Below are 25,077 nucleotides of genomic sequence, written 5' to 3' on the forward strand. Positions count from 1 at the left end.
TCATTAAAAAAGCAAACTCGTTGTCAAAGGCAAAGGAGGACATGTTAGCGGTCACTCATAATGGTCTTTGATTAGCTTGGGGATTTGACCCCAGGGAATGTGCTCACTTGGAAAATGCAAGTCAACCCAACAGAGACCCATCTTCAAAGCCAAAACCATCTACAGGTTGTCAATAAACCCTCCTTTCAGATTCTGCCTTTCCTTCCTCCCTCCCTTCTGCACCTAGTATGCTCTTTAATCTGTGTCTGTGGCTCTGTCTTTCCTTGTCATTTCCATTTCTCAGTCAGAAGGAAAAACTGCAAGCTTGGCGGCTTGTGCCGAAACAGATGGACAAATCTAAGATTTTCTAAAACATATGGAGAGCTAAACTACAGAGCTAACTGCAAAATACTTTCCATCTCTTATTTAGGAACTAGGGAAATCAGGCTCTTTCCAAAATCCTTCAGATGCAATACCAACTCCACCAATATCAAGTTATATAATGTAAAAGGAGGCTAAAGAAGAATTGCGTACTTGTAGTCGAGTCCTAGGGGGGTGGGGGTGGGGGTATAGCTCCCCCAACACTGCTTGTTACTGTTACTCAAGACAATAATTGAAGAAATCAGATACTTACATGCTACTTCAAGTGAAGCATTTCGACTGACTGCTTCCCCCAAGTAGTTACGTGCCACACAAACGTACGCCCCCTCGTCAGGTTTGCTGCGACGGCCGTGTACGATGCGCAGGAAGAAGAGCGAGCCGCTGGGCAGGAGCATGCGGTGAGATCGAGGGTCATCTTTGTCAGTTTCAACTCGTTCTCCATCCTTGTACCACTCCACGGTGGGGGTGGGTCGCCCCTCCGCCTTGCAGTTTAGGGTGGCTGGCTCGCCCTTGGATACGATCAGATCGGAGGGGTGTTCTACGATCCGAGGTGGAGAATCTTCCTGCCGCAGACGGGATCCTGGAAAAACGGAGAAAGTGGAAGACTTGTCAGGACCAACTTTACATTAATGCTTAATACGAAAGAGCATCTACTGTATGATAAAATGTCTTACAGGCAACAAACATTTGATTTCAATCATGGAACGACTGGAACAAACCAATCAGCATTAGTCTTGGCCAGGGGTGTCCAATCCGGCTCTTGGAGAGACAATATCCCACAGAGTTTAGCTCCAAATTACCCCAGTAGACCTGTCTGGAAGTTTCTAGTCATCCTGAAGACCATGATTAGCTGGGTTCAAGTGTTTTTAATTTGGGCTGGAGCTGAAATGGGGCCCACCAAGAGCAGAATTGTTCACACCTGGTCTTGGCAATCACCATCTAGTAATTTAAATCTCTAAAGAAACTTTAAGTCAGAAAAAGTAAGGTTTGAGTTGGGCAAATCTTAAAAAATGCTCCCTTAAACCAATGCTTTATTTCTACTGCCATTTGTTCACTGAGCATACAAAAGCAATATTTTCAAACCGAGAAAACCCACATCAAAAACACAACACAGCTCTCTGATCCAGCACACTAATTTAGGGTGCCACATAGTGAGCTGGCAAGCCATTGGGGACTTGCCCTCTGTGACAGAGAGGTTCAGGGGTTTAGACTCACACTGTGTTAAAATGCTAATCCCCTGAACGTTCCCCTGCATGGCCCTGCATTTGGTATGGATAATGCTAGCAGCCCACGCTAGGAGTCTGGCCCTTATGATAATAGATTGCGGAAAGAGCAGTGTGAGCCTTAACCCTAGAGATAAGGAGCCAGAGGCCACCCTGAATTTACATCACTAAGGCACGGGCCACAGTGGGACAAAAGCGGTCCCTGATCCACCCAAAACCTGGCCAAAAAAGAGAAGCTAAGCTAGAGCCGCTGGTGCTGCCATCAGATGAATGCTGTAAGCTTTACACGCTTCAATAGCACATGGCTAGCGTGGAAACACCCTTGAGATTGTAAATGCAGATTTTCTACTTATTTCAGGGATTTGAATCGCTTAACACTAGGAGTGACTTTCCAAACCTCCAAAAGGGGGAAGGGGATATGAATTTAGCATGTGATTGTTCAATATGAAAGGATACGTTTGTGTCAGATTTTGCTATCGTTGTGGAGACTACATCGTTGGAGACCTACATACCGAGAAGAAATATGACTAAAAGTCTCTTTTACATTTGAAAAGGAACATTTACAGTTAGGATCGGAGTTAATGCTACAGTTAAAGTCTATAAATAATAGCTTAATTTATATAGAAAAGGCCAGCACCATGGTATAAAGACATTCATCAAAAAGCCTAATACAGGAACATCAAGCTAGCTATATCTACAAAAAAACACAATCTAAATGAATAAGATAACATTTTAAAAGGAGTAACTGCTTGTTCATTAGCCTTTTCTAGGCATTGCTAGTGGTTAAACCTCCCGAGAGAGTAGCATGCAAGCATGATCAGCACACAGCACTGTGCAGCTTTGTTTGTTTAGCTCTGCTAAAACAGCTGTTTGCTAGCCGTTTGTCCAACATAAACCACTGCAGAGCGCAGGACGGACCTCCTACACTATGAGAGACCCAGCGGCAGCAGCTAGCTTGAGCTGAAGGTGGCCGTGTCCTCTCTTGGGATGGCAGGTGTGCAGTGCTGATGTACAAGAGTTCATTGCGGTGCTAAACTCTTTCGGTTGCTTCTATGGAACTGCGGTAAAACAGAGCATTTGCTCAGGGTGTTTAAGATCACTGCGAAATGTGCATTGGTTGTTCTTACCAGTGGGACCAACGCAGAGCATTTCAGAGAAGCGCAAATGCGCAAATATGTTTTGCTGAGTCTGGCATTAGTGGTTCGTGTTCTGTAAAGGTCTGTTCTCTCCTGCAGTGCAACACGGACTCTATTAAAGGGATGTCTCCCACTTCACCTAATTTGTGCTAATTCCTGCCATTTCCCTCTCATTGATTAGTGATCATTCCGGCTGTCTGCTGTCTGGGGGGCCACACGCAAAGACTGGGGGTCACACAAGGGACTAGCTTCTGACAGGTCAAGATCTTATCCTGTACCCTCCAGGTTTCATGTTTACATTGTGCTGCATACTATGAAACTGAGCTCTGCTGAAGTTTGCAGATACACTGATTTTGCTCTCTCTCACCGCCTCTCGCGTTTCTCCTTCTCCCTCCCTCTTGGCAGTCTGCATCCCTCAAAACCAGGGGTGTCAAACTCATTTAAGGGCACTTACATGTACCACAGCCTGATACACCCTTGGTGCACCCTTGCATGCTCTTCTGGATCTAATAAAAGTCCAGAATCAATTTATACACATACCAGTTTTTAATAAATTAACATAAATGTTAATGTCCTGCTTTCACCAATCAGAAACAAGTTAATTTTTGATGTTGTAAGTGACTAAATGAATGAACCAGTAATTAACATTATGACATTGATAAATGGGGTGGGTTGAGATAAAGGGGGTGATGGGCCGCCAAGAACACACATACGCACACACATATTAACTGCTATCTCAATGAAGCATCTGTTTAGCTTCTAATCGACAGCCACTGGCAGAGACTTTTACATGACGGAGGTGAATATGCTTGCACTTGCCATGCGATTCGATTTTTATTAGTCTAATTTCTTTTAATCCAATTTGTATTCCAATCTGCAACCTCTAATCGTCTGAACCTCGAGGCACCATCTGCTTGCTGTATTTTTTTTTCTTTCGTCTTTTTATCCAGGGAGAGATTTTTGCTCAGCAGATGCTTCTAAAATTGTGAAGAGGAACAGAAGGAAATATGAAAACAGATAAAGGATAAAGCGATAAAAGGGAATGTTATTCTCTTCATAGCATACAGTAAATGGAACCGATTTTTTGACTAGGTGTTGGGCAGTCATTTACTAAAAGTAGCAATTTTTCAGTGCTGAGCCATAGACATATTGCTTCAACTATTATTACAGTACGTTACAGTTTTAGCTCAACGCTGTTTTTTTTTTTACCTCTATAAATGTACAACAGGCAAACCTTGCTGCTTTCCACTCTTCAAATTGTAAAAGCTGTTTTTACACTGACCGCAATAACAGGGTCAATCATACAGGCTGGCAACCCTCCCCACACACACACACACACACACACACACACACACACACACACACACACACACTCCATTACCCCAGCCACACTTGTGGATGTAGCACATGAAAATGAAAAAGTAATTTTTCTATATTTTCTCCCATCAGCAGACTAAGCCACTGGCAAAGTCAATTTATTTCCTTCCCACTCTCTGTCTCTTTGTTTCCCTCTCTCTCTCTCTCTTCCTGCTGCCCTCTCTTAATGCGATCATTGCTTGTTGTACAATCAAGTGCTCTTGGCCGCCTGGGAGAGTGCTCTTTACTATGTCTCTGAGCGCACACCATTCAAATAGCCATTTCCTTTTCCATTGGACCCCCCAGCCAGCCCACACACACACACACACACACACACACACACGGGCATATATGCATATGCACGCACATTTGTAATGGGGAACACATGCATGATGCATGGAAAACGGTCTCAAAGTGTCGCCATTCCAAGAGAGTTTGATTCATGAATTCATAATCATTCATATGACGACATGCAAAGCACTGGTGCAATTTATATACATACACTAGTTCAGAAGGTATATTTTAGCGGCACAAATAGAAAATTACAAAAAGGAAATGGAGAGGGAGAGAGAGAGAGAGAGAGAGAGAGAGAGAGAGAGAGAGAGAGAGAGAGAGAGAGAGAGAGAGAGAGAGAGATGCTACACTGTAATTTTTGAAGTTGATTCTTAGCAAAAAACGCTTTCATTTGTGTTTCATTTGTAATGTGTAACTTCCACCAACTAAGTATTCTCGTAAACCTGGACGAAGTCGAACTGGAAGCCATGTTAATCTTGGAATAATACGGCCACCGTAGGAGTTAAAACACATTCGGAAGGGGAGGGGCTAGAAAGTAATATTCAGTTGGTAGTCATATACATATATATTTCACCGCTAGATGGGAGAAAATCCTACACAGTGTAGCTTTAATGTTAAAAAATTTAACCTTATTGTAAAGAGTTAATAAACTCTTGTTAATAAAGTTAAAGAGTTAATTAAAAGTATTGCTTTCCATTCCACTCTATAAAAAAATAAAATAAAATAAATAAATAAATAAAATAGAAATAAGGTCATCTCAGGAAGAAATCAGCATGAGATATCAATACTTGTGATTAAAGATCAAAATCTATACAATCCTCGTCTACCTCCACCTCATCTAAGGTAACTACAGCCTGTCTTCCTCTCCTCCACCTCTCCGTATGCAGCCTCCAGAATCAGTCGAGGAGGAGGACATGATTTCTATAGAGGAGATAGCCTAGAGGGGGTGAACTGTCATGTTAGTCATTGTTTACAGGCTGGTTAAGAACAATAGCTCTCTTGCAGATCCTCCCTCTGGTTTCCAGCATGGGGAGAGGACTAATTTCATCCTTGAACATATTGTGCCGCCACTTAACGGATGTTAGAGGACACAAATAAGTGTTCTTCTTTCTTTGCAAGCCTGCTGCTGAACCATCTACATCTCCGTAAAGAAAACCATCTCTATTCTTCTTAATGACAGGAGTCATGGCATCTCCTGGCTCACAAACAAGAGCTTTTTAATCCCAAGCGGTTTCTCTGAGACACACATGAGGACAAATGGAGAATATCACAACTCTCTTGAGTTTCAGAAAAGATCTCAAACTGTGCTCAGATTTGCCAAACATTGTATTAAAAAGATCTCATAAATATGTATCCACTTCTAAAATATAATTATCTAAGCTTCTCACAAAATTTTTTAGATCTATATTTGTATTTCCCCCCAAGAGGTTTTAGGAGAAACATGTTGATACTTCAAAGAAACAACGGAGTAACATAGAAAAATACCCAGTGAACAATAATATTTTTATCTGGGCACAGATGACTTGTGTATGCCACCTCAGCCGCTCTTCTAAAGCTCTACCACGCATTAATGTGCAGAGCAGAAGGCTGTGGAGCTTTGATGATCTTCCTCGTAATTATTTTTATTGGTTCCCCTGAGATTCATCAGCCTACCGTCCAAATCAATAGCCAGAGCTGGTGCCCACCCACTGCAGCAAGGCCAGAAAGCCCCCAGAGGACGCATCACTTATAGTGTGTGTGTGTGTGGAGCTGTGATCAGAGGTTACCAGGGGCAACCTCCCTAAGGTGTTCTAATTACACCGTTCCACTGGCAATAAATAAAAGGAAAGAGGTCACCGTTTGACGAATGGATATCTCAGGATTTTGATGCAGATTAACATTAATTGAATTAGTATGCGCCTGAAGGAATGTCACCGTAGATAATCGTGTATGGTTCATTGAGCATGCACACGAGAAAACACTTTTCTCGTTTTTGTATTTATCATATTTTAAGTAGCAGGGGAACAAAAGTTGAGATTGAAAGAATGGGGTCAGAACAAAATGGCGGCAACTGGATTGAAACCTGTGTCCATAACAGTAAAATAATTGTACCCATCCATCCATTCATCTATCCGTCTATCAATTGTATTTTACTCCATCCATCCATCCATCCATCCATCCATCCATCCATCCATCCATCCATCCATCGTATATTAATCCATCCATCCATCGTATATTACTCCATCCATCCATCCATTATCATCTATCTATCTATCTATCTATCTATCTATCTATCTATCTATCTATCTATCTATCTATCTATCTATCTATCCTTCCATCCATCCATCCATCCATCCATCCATCGTATATTAATCCATCCATCCATCCATCGTATATTACTCCATCCATCCATCATCATCTATCTATCTATCTATCTATCCATCCATCCATCCATCCATCCATCCATCCATCCATCCATCCATCCATCCATCCATCGATCATCCATCCATCCATCCATAGTATATTACTCCATCCATCCATCCATCCATCCATCCATCCATCCATCCATCCATCGTATATTAATCCATCCATCCATCGTATATTACTCCATCCATCCATCCATTATCATCTATCTATCTATCTATCTATCTATCTATCTATCTATCTATCCATCCATCCATCCATCCATCCATCGTATATTACTCCATCCATCCATCCATCCATCCATCCATCCATCCATCCATCCATCGTATATTACTCCATCCATCCATCCATCCATCCATCCATTTTAAATTTCATTCTTTACATTTAAATCCGAATTGCAATTATTTTTTTCTTTTGCATCCTCAACACAACCCTGGTAAAAAAATATATGAAAACCCTACAATAAAAAATAATAATAAACATTCTCAATCTTGACTAATCATATGACAAAACATGATTTGGGCACAAGAGGAAACCAAATCAAACTTGTTGTTCAGAAAACATTACAAATAGACAAAAAAAAAAAAAAAAAAAAAAAAAACATGGTTTGAGTTTTAACGAGTCCCTTTAACCCAGAAACAGGCTATATGTCAGGCACTGGAAGTTCTCTCTCTCTCTCTCACTCTTGGAGATGAACATCTTCACTCAGGCTAGTCTGACAGCGACTCATTCGTCATGTCATCAGTGGAAAATATAAAAATGTCTGTGGGGAAACAAGGATTATGTTCCCGAATGCTTCCAGACAGACACACACAGCTCCGAATACACAACGCACAACCTCGCACGGACAGGCACGCCCTTGAAGATTCATCACGTCGCCACCATGTCACCCTACACACACACAACGCCCGCCCTCCGGCGTCCCACAGAGGTCTGGAAGCCCAATGGTAAGTCTTGAAAACGTATCTCATATGAAACTGCATAACATATGGAAAACCAACACGAGAGAGCCTGATAATTCCAGGAAGTCTACATTCCTCTTCAAAAAAGATATATTGCCTTCCTCTGTATCTCACTCTCTTTTACACACTCTTCCCCTGCAGTGAGTTATTGACTTTGTATCAGTGTACGCTTCTCGAGTCTGCTCCTGCAGTGAGGTATAAATAGACACAACTGGATGAATGAGAATTTAATAATCAAAGATAATCGCTTTGTACATATTTATACTTCAGCGGTTTCTACTTCCTGTCAAGTTGTCTCCTTCATTCCCAAATATTTCCCCACACTTCCATGTTCTCCTCACAGGATACAAGTTCTCTTTCCCTCCATCTCCGTCTGTCGTTTTCTATCAGCAGTCGTCCCTCTATCGCTCTCTCCCATCAGGAAATGACCTGTCAGGGCCTTGAGGGAAAAAAGGGAAGGCGTGGAAGACAGAATTCCACGTTCAGAGGAGGGCAGCGACCCAAATCAACACGTTCACCGGCACCTCAACCCGTCCTTTTTATCCTTTCACTCCCTCCATTCACATCTATGCTCTTGTTTTCTCTCAAGCTGATGAATGGATGAAAGGAATCTAAGGTCTGGCCCTTCTGGAAGGCTGAGTGTGATGTTTTCAAGGCATCAAGCCTATACTGTTTGGACATTTACATATTAAGTTACACACCACGTTGTTTTCATGTTTTATGTTCCATAAACATAATTTTTATACTGTACAAACTGTTTATTTAATTCCCCTACCCCTAAACCTACTCATCACAGAAAACGTTCTGCATTTTTACATTTTCAAAAAACAATTTATTCTGATTTATAAGCTTTTTTTCTCATGGGGACCAATAAAGGACAAGGATTGCAAAATTTGCAGCGTCTATTGTATTCGGTGCAGTTTTCACATGTAACTATTGGGATGCTAAAACTTCTGGGTGGTTTTGTCTCATTGCAAAGTGGTCTTTGTGGTCATTGTGGTCTTGCTAAGGTCTTCTAGGCAACTTTAGCATGTTGCTATGACGATATAAACAATTTCTGGTAACTGAAAAGTACTACACATCTCAATGAACCACACAAAATGTTCACAATGAGCAGTAGTTTAATGCTTAGGTTTAGAGATTTGAACAAAGCCACGGCTTGCCAACTAGCCTTAGCAAACACCACTAATAATTGCTTGAGAAATGATATGTGTGCAGATGATTCTCTACTAATAGCCAAACAAGTTTTTTTTCTTTGCTTTCTGTGCTGGTTGAAAGCCCTTGTCAGCATGCAGTTTCTGCACATATTTATTCAACATCTATTTAACATGCTAGGGTTGTCTTGTAAAATAATGTGGGTCAGGTCAGCGTGGACACTTTGAAATCGGCTCCCGCAGGTGTGAGTTTGTTTGACTTTGTGAAAATGTTGTGGTGCCGGGTCTTTTATAACCACATGTGTGTGTGCTAACATCAGAGCTATGTAGAGCTTTGTGTGTGTGCATATGAATCCACACCCTAATGAACGCGCACACACACAGGTGTTCTGCCGCATGCCTCGCTCATTCTCTGCAGTCCTGGTGACGGCTGATCTTTGAACGCCTCTGAAAAGGCTTTGTGGAGAGACATAAAAAAGCGGTACGATTGTCTCCTGACATACAGTAATGCCTTTACCTTCCAACCTCACAGTTCACGGACCACAGTCAACAGAGTGAAAAATAAATAAACCCTATATGCCTTTGAAGAGAAAGAAAGAAAGAAACTCCTTTAAGTGGTCACATTAGTCAGTAGAGTTGAGAGAAGGCAGTTTTATTGCAGAAGATGTGGGCGGCCGCTGCTAAACACATGTGCATGTCAGTGACTTGGCTGCTTGCCCGAGCGAGTGCCTGAAGGTCCCAAAGTCCCAGCTGAGTTGAGGTATAGACTGCAGGTAGAGTGAAAGATACAGTGTGCCTGGAATGCAAGTCAATGAACAGCTTGAGCCCTGGAATCAGCCCGAGTCTGTCTTAGTAAGCCAAAGCAGGTCCGGTGAGATTTATAAGTCTCGTTTCATATAAGGCTTAATGTGAACATCCCAGAGGGTACATATCTTTTAAGTTTAAATCAGAGAAAGGTCTGTAGGGGTGTGCTCAACATGATAAGAACTTAATATAATGGTAAAGACAATACGTTTTAGACTGAAACCATAAGTAAACAAGTGAACAAACAGTGATTATAAGGTATACGCATGCTAAAAATGTCAATATTGTATACATAGAAGCAATTAGGTTATTCTCATGATTTTCCATGTAGATTTGATTGACGACTCAGTGTTGTCAGGTAGGCCGGATTCATGACGGATGCGCTCCCTTATCAAATTCACCTCAGCTATGTATATGAAAGGTCATCAACAGACTTAGGTAACCAACAAAACTCATGCCTTAACCTCACGTGGACTTTGGCCAAGGAAACTAAACGTGGATTCCAAGAGTTGTTTGCTGACAGAAAACATATGAGTGCAGCTGTGCTGAAGAGTCACTAATATTATTACATGGGGAACTTCCCACAAATGACACTGAAACGATTACAATCCAAATTTCACTAAGCAATGAGATGAAATCTTGATTCACGATTCACATGTAATCAGATATAATATATAATATGTGTGTTTGGCATACTGTCCGAAGGAGAGGCGAGCCCTTTGGAATTTGTCCCGAAATCAGAGTACATCCCTGTCCCCCCGTCCCCCCCGTCCCCCTGTCCCGGGATAGGAATAATCAAGAGTGAGGAGTTGGGGTGGAGGAGGGATGCTGTATATCCTCTCATGCTGATTGGATAGATTATCTAAACGTGCACCTCCCGAACTTTGTTAATAAAGCATCATTTTGAGACCTGAACACAAAATGGAGCATATCGAGAAGTAACAGAATCGGATTGAAATGTACACAACATACAGAATCGAAACCCAATTTCATCCACAAATTTGACCTGGAATCTACATCCCCAAAACCCTCAAATCCTGCAACCTTTCAGTCAAACCAGTTTCTAAACTAAAAAGTGTCAGCTTTCAGTTGTGAAACAAAATCTGACTGAATCCAAACTGAGAATTCAGATTCTAAACCTCACTGAATGTATCCTATATCTAAACCTTTAATTCCAATTTTTCAAACAAGTGTTGCACAACAATCTTACATATCAACCTGCAAACCTAAATTTAACAGTTCCAACTGATTCTAAACTTGCTTCAAACTCACAACATAAACTTCCTAGTTGAGAAAAGTTGAGCACATGTCCTCAGTGAAACTTTCTCTGTGAGAATCGAAAAGTCCCGGTCCCGTGCGCGCAGCGGGCGGCCTGAAGCGCAGCAGTCAGCGCGTGCCGTGATGCATGAGAGTGAAGGTGGCAGCGTGGAAGATTTTATACACTGCCCTGCACTGCTCTCCTCTGCATTACTGCCCTGACGCGCATGACGGATGCGCTTCGGAGTGCCGGGCAGTCTCTCTGTCTTCAGCTGCTCCGCTGCGGCTGAGCCTCATCCATTTTCATGACCAGGCAGAGCAGCTTTTAATCTCACTGTCTTCTCCACAGTCTTTCCTTCATATCAGGCACAGGCTGGAGCGAGTCCCGGACCAAAGGGGAAAAGCTGCAGCTCTGGGACTTGATTATTCTGGAAAAATAGTCTTAGCTGAATTTCATTTATTTTCTTTACCCCTCTCTCACCATGTGTGTGTGTTCTTCTTATCTGTTTGTGTTGTGTTGAGTCATTCAGCCTTGACACAGATCCTTTCTTATCTAAGAGCTGCCGAGAGACAACTAAACGAGGGCAAGGTGAAGTCAATGGATGAAAGAGCAAATGACACTTTCACAAACATGACTTTGTGGACTGAAGAAGTTAGCGGATTGTACAAACTGTGTTCTGCCGAGTCTGTTGACTGTCAAATGGAGAGAAAGATAAAGGCCAGGCCGCCATCTACAAACAACTATCTCTAGCTAGAAAAATTGTCCCTGACACTTATCGCACTGTAGTTTCCTTTCTGGATGGCAGTCTGGGTCGGCACGTAGGGAAAGTGTGACCATTGCTTCACTAAGGGAAAATACTTGGCTCATTACCGGTTGTTTATTCACATTAAATCCAAAATTAATTGGCTCAACAAGTCTTCAGTTTTTTGACAATTTGGCTTTTTTTTTTTGTAGCTGGTCATGTTAGGATACCAACTGGCAGGCTTTAGGCAGTTTTTTTCAGGATTTAATTGAATATAAATTAGGATATGCAAACCAGATGATTTAATATTTCTGTCCATTTCCCCGGAAGAGAAAGAATGCACATATATTCAACTTCTAGGAGTAAAGCAGCATACATCAAAGCTAACTCATGTAGTAAAAATCTGGAAACTGATTTCATTGGGTCTTTAAATAAATAAAAAAAGCTCACTTGACAGGCTTGCTCCACTTTTTTGGAAGCAATCCATATGTGACTTGCAACTCAACAGGGTTGTTATCAGTCAGTGCATGTGCAGAGCAAAGAGTTTACAATATGTAGGCTATAACGGATCTTGTCAGCAAGTCCGGGAATGTTACATGGAAAAAAAAGGCATAGTACAGTAGAGTCTTCGGAAATATATTATTAAAGTTACAAACAGAAGACATCAAATAAGATCCATGATCAAACTTAGAATTAAACTATAGGGAAAAATAAAGTGAGTGTAAATTCTAGTGTTCTTATTAGAACCACAAGATAAAAACCATAAAATTAGGCCACATAATTATTGAAGTCCCCCTGTATTTAATAATTGTATCCCTTAAAACTCATATTTGAACAACGAAATGTCATATGTATACGTTTTTCCCTGTGAAAAAAATTATTCATGCCTTAAAATAGCTTGAATGCAACTCTACACCCTTGCTTCATTTAGTATGCGCGGTTCAATGAATATGCTAATTAGCTCTGCCTCCACTCAATCACACCAGCTCAGAATACCTGATATACTTGGTCAACTTTACTGTAGTAAACGCTGCACAATGGTATCGCTCTTTCCAACGTCGGACACATACCGGTAATTAATATGATTAGCCCAGGTTAGCCACATAACGGCAATTCATATGACAAGGTGGCTTGACTCCATTATCAAACAGCTAATAATGTATTGCTAATGTTACACAAAGCATGTTCCTGTCCGTCATCTCAAAGTCAAACAGCTGCCTTCTAAAAAATCAGCATCCTCAGAAACAGAAAGGCATATAGTTCATCATAACATTGAAATATACATAATTCACCTGCTATATAGCCCGATTTTTCATATCAACAGAAAAATATACCGGGATAACCTGGCTTCTCTTGAGACTCCCCTGACTCGCAGCAAGTAAATGATATGCTAAAGCCAACCACACGTTGACGTGATTGGTTACACGGTAGTTTGTAACGTAAGACACACCAGCGATTTCAAACCATGTTTTTGAGACTGTCTTTAAATCACTGCAAGTTTAAATACATACTCAGCAATGGTGTTGACTGTTGACTTATGAATTTGCACATGGTTAGTCTTAAAGCGTATTAAAAAAACACCACACAGACATATAAACAACATTAAAAACTTGATTTTCACCACAGGGGGAGACTTTAAAACTGTCACATCAAGTCATATTCTAATCCCAAGAACAAATAACATCCGACAAAAGAACATGTTCCTCGCTCAGAGTCTCACATCACCGCATCCTCTCTCTACAAAATGTCACAGGCATGCTTGACTGAGAGCGAGCCAAGCAAATGAAAACGCTTTTGGTCTCATCACCCCGAAGCTCTTTTCTGACTCTAATGTATATAATCTCCCCACTTTGTGCTGCTTGTGACATTTTCATTGATAGAAAGTGCAAAAAATACGGCTAGTGCACTGCATCGTATCCCCAATCCAACAGCCGCTTTTAAATGTCATTCATCCGAGCTTGCCTTTACAGCCATCGCTGGCGTGAATCAACAAAATTACTGTCAACAAAAACTGTGAAGGAGAGAAACACATTTCATCCTTTTTCTGTCGCACTTCCTGAGGCTGAAACAGTCTCAGTGCGGTGTGACGTAGCATTTTTTTTTACTTGCAAAGGAAGTAATTATCAATTATAAGATGGATTTGGCTGATTCTCAGAGGAAGAGGCAGGTTTAGAGTGTTTAAGTGATACTCTAAGTATAGCCGCAGTGGTGTAACACTATCCGGCTTCTCATGCTGAGATACTCAATGCTCTTACTGCCTGATACTACAACAATGTCAGCAAAGTGCCCACACGCTGACCCCCGACTTTAACCCTCATTATAGATTCCCTACACCCTCCGCTCTCTCTCAGCTCGCCCATCATCTCGCTCCAGCTATCCGTCGCATTCTTTCTCCAAGAGCTCATCCTTGCTTTAATCTGAGCACTAAACTGAGAAACAGTCACACATCCTTACATGCACAAACACTCCCTGACTCCAGTGTGGCTGCTTTGTGGTTTCGAACTGCGTACGCATCATTACCGCAGGCCTCTCTTCGAAAATGAGGCGCAATTACGACAGCGACGCATTACAGCCTAGACAACTAGTGCAGAACAATCGCATTTAAACTCAGCTTTCATGACGCCTCATTCATACAGACCCCAGATCAGACCCACCGTTAATTACAGCTCACATTCAATAATGTCAAGCCTGTTCATGCAATTGGCATTGTCAAACACAACAGATTTAAGAAATCAAAGCTTCCGGTAGAAAAAAGATCGCAACCATTTCTTTAACATCTTGATTATTTATCCAACACTAAAATGGAATTAAAAGGAGATTAAATGGAGATTTCATGCACCGCAGATTTAGCTCCATAGAAAAAGAACCGAGTAATCTAACATGCACCTCTCCTAGACTTCCAGATCAAATCTGAAACTGAAATCTGAAAAATTCTTTAGGAGAAACAACGGAGACAAACTCGATAGCTCAATAGAACAGAATGGGCCAGATTTACTAACAGCTTGCGTCAGCGCAAACCATTTTTTGGCGTTAAACAAACGACTCTCAGGATTTACTAAAGACACACAGTGAAACATTAGCGTTGAAAAGGCGTGGACCGTGTTTCCAGCTGACCTTATCGCATATACAAATTTTTATGGGAGGAGAGTATTTAAATGAATCATGCAAGGTGATTTACTAAGGTTTGTGCTCGTCGGTTTACTGGTATTTGTGCCATTTTTTACCGCCAAAAAAAATACGTCTTAAACCAGATGCTAATTAGTGCTGATCCTGGTCATTATGGAAAGAATCCGGCTATGTCTCTGTTCTTTAATTTGCATGTTGTCAGTAGATCACGCGCAGAACTTTCCACTCCTGTCTGCGTTTTTTTGGAATTGCGCTCACACGCTAATTCGCCCTGTTTAGTAAATCTGGCCCAATATCTCTTAAGAGATTAAGGAGCAACCTCAGAGCAATTAATGGTTTCCAGCACATTATGAAAATGACACATTGACGTTTTGTTGCAAATGAACTGTACAAGCAGACACACAGATGCACTCTCACAGATGCACTCTAGTCTGGGTTTAGTTTCTCCTGACGCTGCAGAACTGAAGCGTCAGTATACAGACAGATAGAGCGGTGTCTTCAGAGCCACAAGGGACCGCTGACAGGCAGGTGCACGTCACCTCCACCAGGGGCGCTTGGGAGTGGGGCATCAGCTTGTTCTATATTCTCAGTTATCAACACACTACTAAAAACAGCAAAGTTAACCGAGGGTTCAGAACCAGGATAATAGCAGAAAACTGGGACGTGGGAACATAGGGACAAGAGCATTGAACTTAGAGCTTCAAGGACATTAATACTGCAGCCTAGAGTAAGCATTTCTACTATACTGTATCTTATAAAATCATTTCTAGATCAACTCTAGATATTGCTCAGGGTTTGCTATGCAAAAACAGTTCACACGTGCAAAAACACATCTCTACTGATCTCCTAAACTAGAAAACTTCTCAGTCTTGTGGCTCTTCATCAAAGCAGAATCAAAACAAGGACCACCACAGGTTTGTCCCGTTCTCGCTAACTCTGAGCCCCGAAACTCCTCCTCACCCAAGTCTCCATTCTCACCCCTCCCTCCTCAAGAAGCATTAATCACCCCGGCACTGAACAGAACCAAATGACTACGGTCATTCAAGCCCAGGACAGCTTTGTTACAAACACAGCCTTTTCTGAATGCATCTCCACAGCCTTTTTGTCTGCTTGGAGAAGGCTGCTCCTCAAAAACCGGCTCCTCCTTCCACCAGAACGGCCGGATTACCTCTCACGGGCCGGTCGGACAGGGAGAGAGGAGGGTTATGGGGCAAACGGTTCACCGGGGTGATTCATGGGGCTTCTTCCAGAAAGACCTACACCCCTCTTACCCTCCGAAAACTAAGGGCCATGCCTTCAACCAGTGCCTAGCAACCGGCAGCTGGGGCGCAACAGAAATGAGGAAGGACAGGGAGTTTCTGAGCTGAATTGGGCTAGACTAGCAGGCTCCATGGTAGATACAGGGACAAAAACAGGAGACAAACAGCAAGACAGAGAAGTGCAGAAGCTGGAAGGACAAAGGCAGAAGCTGAAGCCTGACTCAGCCCCTTCATCAGTCACTGTTACATCTACAGGCCTTATTCTTCTTAAAGAGCTCAAACAAAAAAACCCGAGCAAACACCGTTAAGTGTGAAACGGGGCTTTCGGACAAAGACGCTCTTGACACAGCTAATGTAATGTGTATGGGACTGTCTCGAAGACAAATATGAACTGTTCATGTCATGAAAAGAACCTAAATACAACCCACGGCAACTTCAAGTGCAGTTCGCCTTATCTCAACACATCGTAAACTATAATTAAGTGTATTAATATATTCCCTTGGCTTGGACAGACCAATCTGACTCCATCAAAAGTCGTTCGTTTCACGCCACTAACAATATCTTCATTAGTGATTCATTAAAAAATCCCACACCTGATTAGGTGTCCAATGTCGTTTACTTGGCTATTAAATTTCCGACACTACCAAATTTTGAGAAGTGATTCGCCATCAAAACTCAATAAATACAACAGAACTGAGCAGTTTATGGAGCTTAGGGAAAACAGAGAAAAGACACGAACAGATGGTAAAAATGATGCTTCAAATATTACATAAAGAATATAAGCCTCTGCGAGTTTTACTGGAATAATAATCCTTAAGCAATGTTTTAAAAGGCTAAGCAAGAGGATTTAATAAGTCCGAACAGAGATGCAACTAATAACACCAGTTCAGAAGTTAATATCCATTCTGAAAGCTATTCAGCATACAGTGCAGACTGTTGTGTCTAGTGTAATTGTTTCATACACTTGCTGATCTGATGAAACCTCTCGTTTTTGTGTGGTAATTCTTCGCAAAATCAAATAAATAATGATCAGTTTGTCATTCTCCAACCCTATGTTTCTCATTTGGGGTCCATATGTGCAATCTTTGCGCCACGCCTTGCGCATCCACTGGTGCTTTTCACAGCAGGTGTCACTCCACATTCTGGGACTGCTGTGACTGTGGCACCTGCTGTGGAAAGCACTAGTTGGCACCTAACCACACTGCTTCAACACTAGAGGTATAACTATGACCTAGACTTAACATATTTTATGACAGCACCAAACAAGTGTTTTTTTTTTACCCAAGTACAAATAATTTTCCACAACATTATATTCTTATTCAAAATTAAAACTAATTTAAACTAAAAACCAGTAAAATGGCCAAACAAATAACCCACGCTCTTGACATATAGTAAAATTACTATATATATATAAAAAAATGGTTGCATCCACAAAAAAAAGAGAAGAAAAAACTCCCAAATAATTATAGGTCAGGTATATAAAGTTAAATTATGCATTTAGCAGAGGAATACATGACCAGCAAAATCTCATAAAACTCCTTTGAAGTTAAAGCTCTCTTATAGAGTGGATCATAAAAAGTAACTCACCATCCACTTGGTTCAAGTATACTAATCCACAGAGTAAAAGGTGTGTTAGAGGACTCATTCTGTCATAGTCCACATCCACTCCACACCTCAGTTCTCAAACACTGGACAAGTTTCTCCTCTTTTAGTATTTGGAGTACGTAGGAACTCTCAGTTGCCGCTCAGATCCAGCTGAAATGTCACTTGAGTATTCGCTGGGCTCATGGTGTTTATCTGGATGAGGAATGAGATCCACGCGCTCCGGTGAGGGTTGAACTAGTGTCTGTCAGCCCGTACGTTATACCATGCCTTATACCAGCCTTAGTGCTTTTGATATCTGACTAAAAAAAAAACAGCAGAACTGAGCCAGAATAAGCGGCGATCCGTCCAAACGCGCGCGTGGAAATGTTGCGCGCTCAGGTTCCTTCAGGAGCTTCTGAAACACCTTGCAGATCGCTTCCACGATCCTCTCCGCAGTTTAAAGTATAAATATGTCCTCTCGTTTTTTAACACTCTATATTCCGCGTCCAGAAAGCTGTTCCAAAGTTCCGTGGTGCGCCGTTAAATCCAGCGTAAATCGGTCGGGGTGGCGCTGGCCCCGTGCAATCGCTCTGCGAGTCTACGGCAGAGTGAATGTGATCAGTCTTGGGAAGGGCGAGTGCTCCGCTGCGCTACTACAGCTCCATAACTGACACCCCTGTGCGCACAGCTCCCGGGCCGAGCCAAGACTGACGCTCATGCTGGAGGAGGAAACAGCGAGGGGGAGGAGTGGAGGAGTGGTGCTGTGGTGGAAGTAGAGGAGGAGGAGGAGGAGGAGGAGGATGCTGTGGGCAGAGGTGGCTGGGGAGCGCTCAAAGCTTCACTCCGATCTTGGCTCACAGCTTTCCGTGGTGTTATCCGCAAAGTTGACCCAACGCGCCACACGAACGGCACCGCACCAACGCACCAGGACACCTAGCGAGTGATACTTATCGAGTAAGATAGTGGGACCAAAGTTTAAATATATAATTTATGTAATATATTTATATAATTTAAAAATAAATGTAAATAAATATGTATGCTATCTCAAAATCTTGAATTTATTTTTGTATTTATTATTATAATATAATTTTGTGTTACTTTGTTTAATCCTAAACTCATTTAAATACAATTTAAAATATAAAAAAATGTTTTATGCATATTTGAGATAGATAGATAGATAGATAGATAGATAGATAGATAGATAGATAGATAGATAGATAGATAGATAGATAGATAGATAGATAGATAGATAGATAGATAGATAGATAGATAGATAGATAGATAGATAGATGGATGGATGGATGGATGGATGGAGATCGGAAGACCACCGTTCACTGAAATATCATCTTCCAGTGTCAGCTCTAAGACTGTATAATTGGTTTCATTAAAATTTGATGGGCTGTCCTGCATTAGGTGTATAATACCGTGGAGGTCAAACACACAAATCTCATTTCCAGAGAAGGAATTAACTTACATATTGAGGTAAAAAGTAATTTTAAAGGGAAATGTGTATGACGTTGCTTTGCATTATTAAAAATAAATAAATGCAGATTATTTTTTCCCCATAACCTTTACTTGATGTTATTTAGGCAATGTTGGTGAGGAATTCTTTTTATATATTTATTTATTATTTAATTTGAGAGCGAGTGTCAGGCAGGGTGAATATATGCTGCACCGCAGCTCATGTGCGCAGGGCCAGGGCACGGCTTGTGTCTGGATCTCCATCAGAGCGTGGACGCACTGGATGCCGCCTGGATGCTTTAATCCACCAACATGGTGGAGACGAATCTTTAGCGCCCCCTAATGGCTACAGTCAAACACAAGGCCAAATCAAACAAAGACCTCTGAGCTTCCATAGTTCCAAATATAATATGCCAGAGGAAAGAACGAGCCAATTTGTGAGCATGGATGTAAACAGCAATATTCAGATTAGTGGTCTATCAAAATGTTTTTTTTTTTTCAATGACAATTTCTTAAATGTTTACATTTAACATGTTGCATATTAACATAATGCATATTAACCTTCCTTACTGCAGCATTTGAGAGCTTTCCAATTCAAATTCATTCATAGTTAAATAATTATACTACTTTAAAAACCTATTGTTTTTAAAAAGGAAACTCTTTACCACAGTGTGCATAGAAAACTATAGAATCCAATTTCAACATAGTAAAAAAATAATAAATAAATAGCAGGTACATATATTACTTTACAGCAGCAATTACAAGAAATAAAATCACAATTGTGATGTTAAATCATCATTATCTTTAAATTATGATTTTATGAAGGTTTTTTTTTTTTTTTTTTTTTACAGTTGAGAGAAACTTCAAACAGGACACAAAAATTGCACTTTTTGGGGGGAGCAAAACTGCACTGTGCACATTATCTCAGATTTATAGTCCTAGTTAAAAAGTGTGTCGCTTAATTGAATTCGACCATATCTGGAATAAAAGACGCTTTGAATTCAGCGTGAAACCTTGAATCAATAGCAGTCAAACCTGAGGCACTGGGGCCGATATAAAAAGGCAGACCTGTAAAATCATCAAACAAGGCCTGACTCCTCAGAAGAGCGATTGGACTTGTGCAGGCAGCACAGGGGCCGGATTCCCTGCGCGAGCGGGACGCTGGAATCCCCCGCTTTCAAACTGATTTCTGACATCAAAGCAAAATAAAAGCCCTTCTGTGGAAATCATTCAAAAACAGACACTCGAAAACAAATATCTGTTCTTCCCTCATCCCCTTCTTTCAACTGCTCTCGCTCACACTCCAAACTCCTGCTGCATTTCACACACACACATACACCTTTGCAGTGTCATCACAGAGCTTCTTTTAAAAGAGAGCTCTCAGTAGGTACATAATGATAGCTTTGACTCGAGAAGCATTTTCCACCTCTTCTGTTTGTTTGTAAGGCGGCATGTCGGAGCTTGCGAGGTTTTTTGCTGCTGCAAAATTTCATTTGCGGTGAGTGCTGTCAACGAGCCAGATCCAGCGATCTTCTTGATAGTTTAATCCATGCGTATAAGCTTCACCATGAATGTGAATTCATTATTCCTTTGTCGGCCCGACCGCTAGCAATGCAGGTAGCTGCTTTAGAATGGTACACCATTGAATCACTCCTATGATGTGAGGTCATGTGTCAATTGTATGTATAAGGAATGAAAAGGCTCAAAGCTCCTTTAAAGTAATGAACAAGAAACCGATAGCTTATGTTTGTTTTAGTGCTTGTGACTCTCACCAAGACTATTACTATGTGAACAAATTTGTTGAGCCAGTAAGCAGCCACTATATATTTTATATAAAGAGTAGTCAGCAAGAATGTATTAAAATGACTTTTGACATTTACATTATTACAATGTTTATAGATGGTTGTCACAGAGCGTATATGACAGAGGCAAGTAAGAAGCTAGTAAGAGCTTGGCGGGTAAACCTAACTTTTTTTTTCTTCTTTTTTTTCTCTTTATATTTATTAATTTAGCTGACGCTTTTATCCAAAGCGACTTACAATTGCTATATATGTCAGAGGTCGCACGCCTCTGGAGCAACTAGGGGTTAAGTGTCTTGATCAGGGACACATTGGTGTCTCACAGTGGATTCGAACCCAGGTCTCTCACACCAAAGGCATGTGTCTTATCCATTGCGCCATCACCACCCCTTTAGCATCCTTGTTAGCATGCTCGCCTTTCATGCCGGAGACGGCGGTTCGAATCCCGCTCGGAGCGGGTCGAGTAGGACCAGTTACATTTGGTGCCATGACCCGGATGGGAGTGAGGTTCAGGGGGAAAGTGAAACAGAGGCAAGCTAGTAAGAGCTGGGCGAGTAAACCTAACTCCTCTGGCCTCAAGAGTTGCGCTAGCCACTGACGTTAGAGACTGTGATCTTTAGCGTCCTTGTCATTGCGCCCGCCTCCCATGCCGGTTCAAATCCTGCACGGAACGTGTCAAGTAGGACCGGTTACATTTGGTGCCGTGACCCAGATGGGAGTGAGGTTCAGTGGGTGAGTGAAACAGAGGCAAGCTAGTAAGAGCTGGGCGAGTAAACCTAACTCCTCCGGCTTCAAAAAGCGCGCTAGCAGCTGATGATAGAGACTGCGGCCTTTAGCGTACTTGTTAGCATGCCCTTCCATGCTGGAGATACCGGTTCTAATCTCACTCAGAGCAGGTCGAGTAGGACCGGTTACATGTATCTGGAAAGCAGAAATAAATAAGAAAGCAGAAATAAATAAGAAAGCACAGAAGATGGATGTGTGTGAATGGGAAAATAGCGTTAAACAATATTTATGCCTGAGCCGCATTCTGTTGTGTGCATGTTCAGCAGTGTTTATATACAGTAAACCAATCTAAAGTATAGTAGGCCCAGGTGGCGTCGCTTTGAGAATGCTGTTCTACACCTCCATAAACAATGCATGTCTCCGCTTTACGGCTAGATGAAAGAACTCAATTTCTCCCTCCGTATCTCAGTATCCCTCTTGTTATATATCTCCATTCTAAATCTATCCACTGTATCCCCATATCTTGAAAGGTAGCCCTGTCCCTGTAGGGTGCTAAATATTGGCTGAAAGTGGATTTATTTTAATTAAAAAAGAAGAGATGTTTACCCAAGCCTGAGAGACACTTCAGAAGCCGACGGTGGAGTGGGGGTGACCGCAGGAAGTGTGGTGCATTATATGTAAATGCTCTTCTCTTTCATGCACACCAATGAGCAAAATTAAAGATGCTTATATGAATTTTTAAAAGCAAACAATGCATGAAAGCAAACTCAACCAGATTAATGTCAATAATAAGCTTGCACTGAATCTACGACCACAATAAATATGTTGTATTCTCAATTCCACCACAATTACTGAAGGAAATGGGCAATAAAATGGTGAAATTCCAGACGGACCTACTCATGACTTGTGTTTATATGGTTTATTCGGTTGAAAACGTCCACGCTAATTCCTAACCTTAGCCAACCAATCAAACCAAAGAGGCATAAAACAAAACGAAACGTATTACGCAGTCTCATTACATCGAATTTTAAAAATGCAAATTGCTTCAACAAAGGCTTTCAAAAAAGCTTAAAAGCAGCGAAATTACAGGCATGCTGTCAATCACGAGAAATAACCAGAGATTAGCATTCATATGGTTGAATAAAACCTTCGCTATTACAAGGGCAAGCTTTTCATCTAAGCTCTGCTGAAGGCAAACACACTCACACACGTGAACAAAACCACCTCCCACATCAAATTATCCCTCCTTTCCTCTGCTTGCAACCTTCTCTCCATCATCTCCCACGCCACAATGGCCACCAGCACTCCGCCACATGCTCCAGACCTTCATTTGTTTCCACCTAAACCAATCAAGCGCCTATCGCTGTCAACTCATTTGGCCAATTATGGCTGTGTAATCTTATCAACCCAAATCATCTATCAGGACCCTCCACCGGTTTTGTCTGTGGACCATCTGGTGAGGGACCCCAAAGGAAGCGGAGGTACAGTTCACCTAAAAAGGTCAGATCATTTCGCTCCTGATGGACTTGACTTTTGACATTGACATGCAGAGGCATGGGAGATGAGGAATTTATGCAGGCAAGATATCTTTTAAAGGATCTGAGTGACAGAATGAAGAAAATAACAAACGTCGGCAACACTTTATTTTGATGGTACCATTTAGACATTCTTTTGACTATGAGTAACGTTGCACCAACATGTTAACTCTTATTGAAAGGGGACCATCAAAATAAAGTGTAACCTTAAAGTTTTTTTATTTTTTTATGTTTTGTTTCATTAAAGATATGGTAAAATACAAAGCATGTATTGCATGAATACGTAAGCATGTGTATACAAGGCACTTAATCAATTTTCTTAATGGAATAACCTTTTCAAAGGAAATTTGTGACTTAATTTTTTTAATTATGTCAAAACAGATATATTGCAAATGTAGTTATGAATTACTTTCATGTGTCTAACAACGCCATGACCAAATTCACATACAGTATAGTAATAGTGCAATGTAACAAATTATTGTAATTGTAACTGTAAAATACTGTAAAAATGCTACAGTAAAAACAAGTTATTTGGTTAACTGCAATAGATATAACTTCACATTTCATGCAATTTTACAGTAAAATGCTGTTAAATGTGCCATTTCTGGACGTAAAGAAAAGGAATAAATCATCTTATAATTTACAGTGAAAATCCATAAACTGACATTCTCAGAATTCACTGTGACATTTGGTTTTTCATTTTAATAAATATGTTTCTTCTTATTTTGTTATCATTTATAGACATTAGGGTTGCTGCATCTTATGTTTTTAAATTAATATTTTTTGCATTATTTTAGTGTCATGGTGTTTTGTATTTGGGCGAAAGCTTCTATAGTATACGCATTTACCTCAGCTTGTGGAAAAAGCTACTTGTAAAGAACTCAAATTATTTTTTTCTTTAACCCATTGTGTTATTATGTTGGTTATCAGTATATGTTAAAGGTACAAAACAGATTTTAGTAGCAATATGGCCTTGCTAGCGCAGCTGAAGAGGGCTTTTGAATATTTACCTTCAATTATGACGCTTTAAAATAGTACAATTTACAGGTTGTTCTGTAAATATGTTTACATTTTTTACTGTTTTACTGTATATGCAGTATTATTTTGATAGCCAGAGCTATTTTTTTTTCTGTAAAGTCAATCCTAAGAATATAAATGTATGGTTTACTGAGTAACACTGGTTTGGCCGTAAGGTCTCACCATTTATCTTGATAAAGGATCAGATGTAAACAATACTGGCTACCCCAGTCTTCCCCTCTCTCTCTCTCTCTCTCTCATCTCTTTCTTAACTCTATCTCCCTTTCATTTCCTCTACAACAGTTCAGGACGTCTGGGATTGCCTCGCAAGTCTGACCTCTCTCTGGACTACCCCTAGGTATTCAGAGAAAGCCTGACTAAAATACAGCCATTTGATGTTTAAACTACAGAAATCTGGTAAGTGATATGAGGAGGATTTTAATCTCATTCTCAAATTATGCATGATCATCAGGCTCATGTTCATGCGACTCTAGTGTACTTTTCATTAAAAAAACAACAATATTTTTAATTTCAACTTCTGATTCAAATTTTTTTTTTTGTAATGAAAAAACAACAACAACAACATTGTATTAAGTTAGAAAAAAAAGCATAATGGGAATTTTTTTTTTTTCACCAGTGGTCTCAGACTTTAGGACCACACTGTACATGTTTCCTCTTCTGCATTCAAATGAATCATAAATCACAGATCATAAAGTCTAGTGTAGCCACATTTTTGACAAATAACAATGAGATTCATGCATCCAAAGCTTTGCATGCAAATTTAATTTTAATATCTAAGAGATTTGGTAACAGTTATCATGTCTGTTTTCCTTATTAATACAAACCACAAATGCCCTCTCATCATTATGTTGTCATCG

General features: G+C 40.8%; 1 protein-coding gene across 1 annotated transcript in view; it reads right to left on the reverse strand.

Moving 5' to 3' along the window:
• Positions 1-18,349, reverse strand: part of robo2 (roundabout, axon guidance receptor, homolog 2) — a 198,762-nt gene extending 180,413 nt beyond the window's left edge. The window contains 2 exon segments of the mRNA XM_079610332.1: positions 614-940; positions 17,665-18,349. Of these exon segments, the coding sequence (XP_079466458.1) occupies positions 614-940; positions 17,665-17,722 (385 nt within the window). The 5' untranslated portion in view covers positions 17,723-18,349.
• Positions 18,350-25,077: the final 6,728 nt, after the last annotated feature.

The sequence above is a fragment of the Phoxinus phoxinus genome (genome assembly GCF_949152265.1).
Source record: "Phoxinus phoxinus genome assembly, chromosome: 4".
Classification (NCBI taxonomy): domain Eukaryota; kingdom Metazoa; phylum Chordata; class Actinopteri; order Cypriniformes; family Leuciscidae; genus Phoxinus; species Phoxinus phoxinus.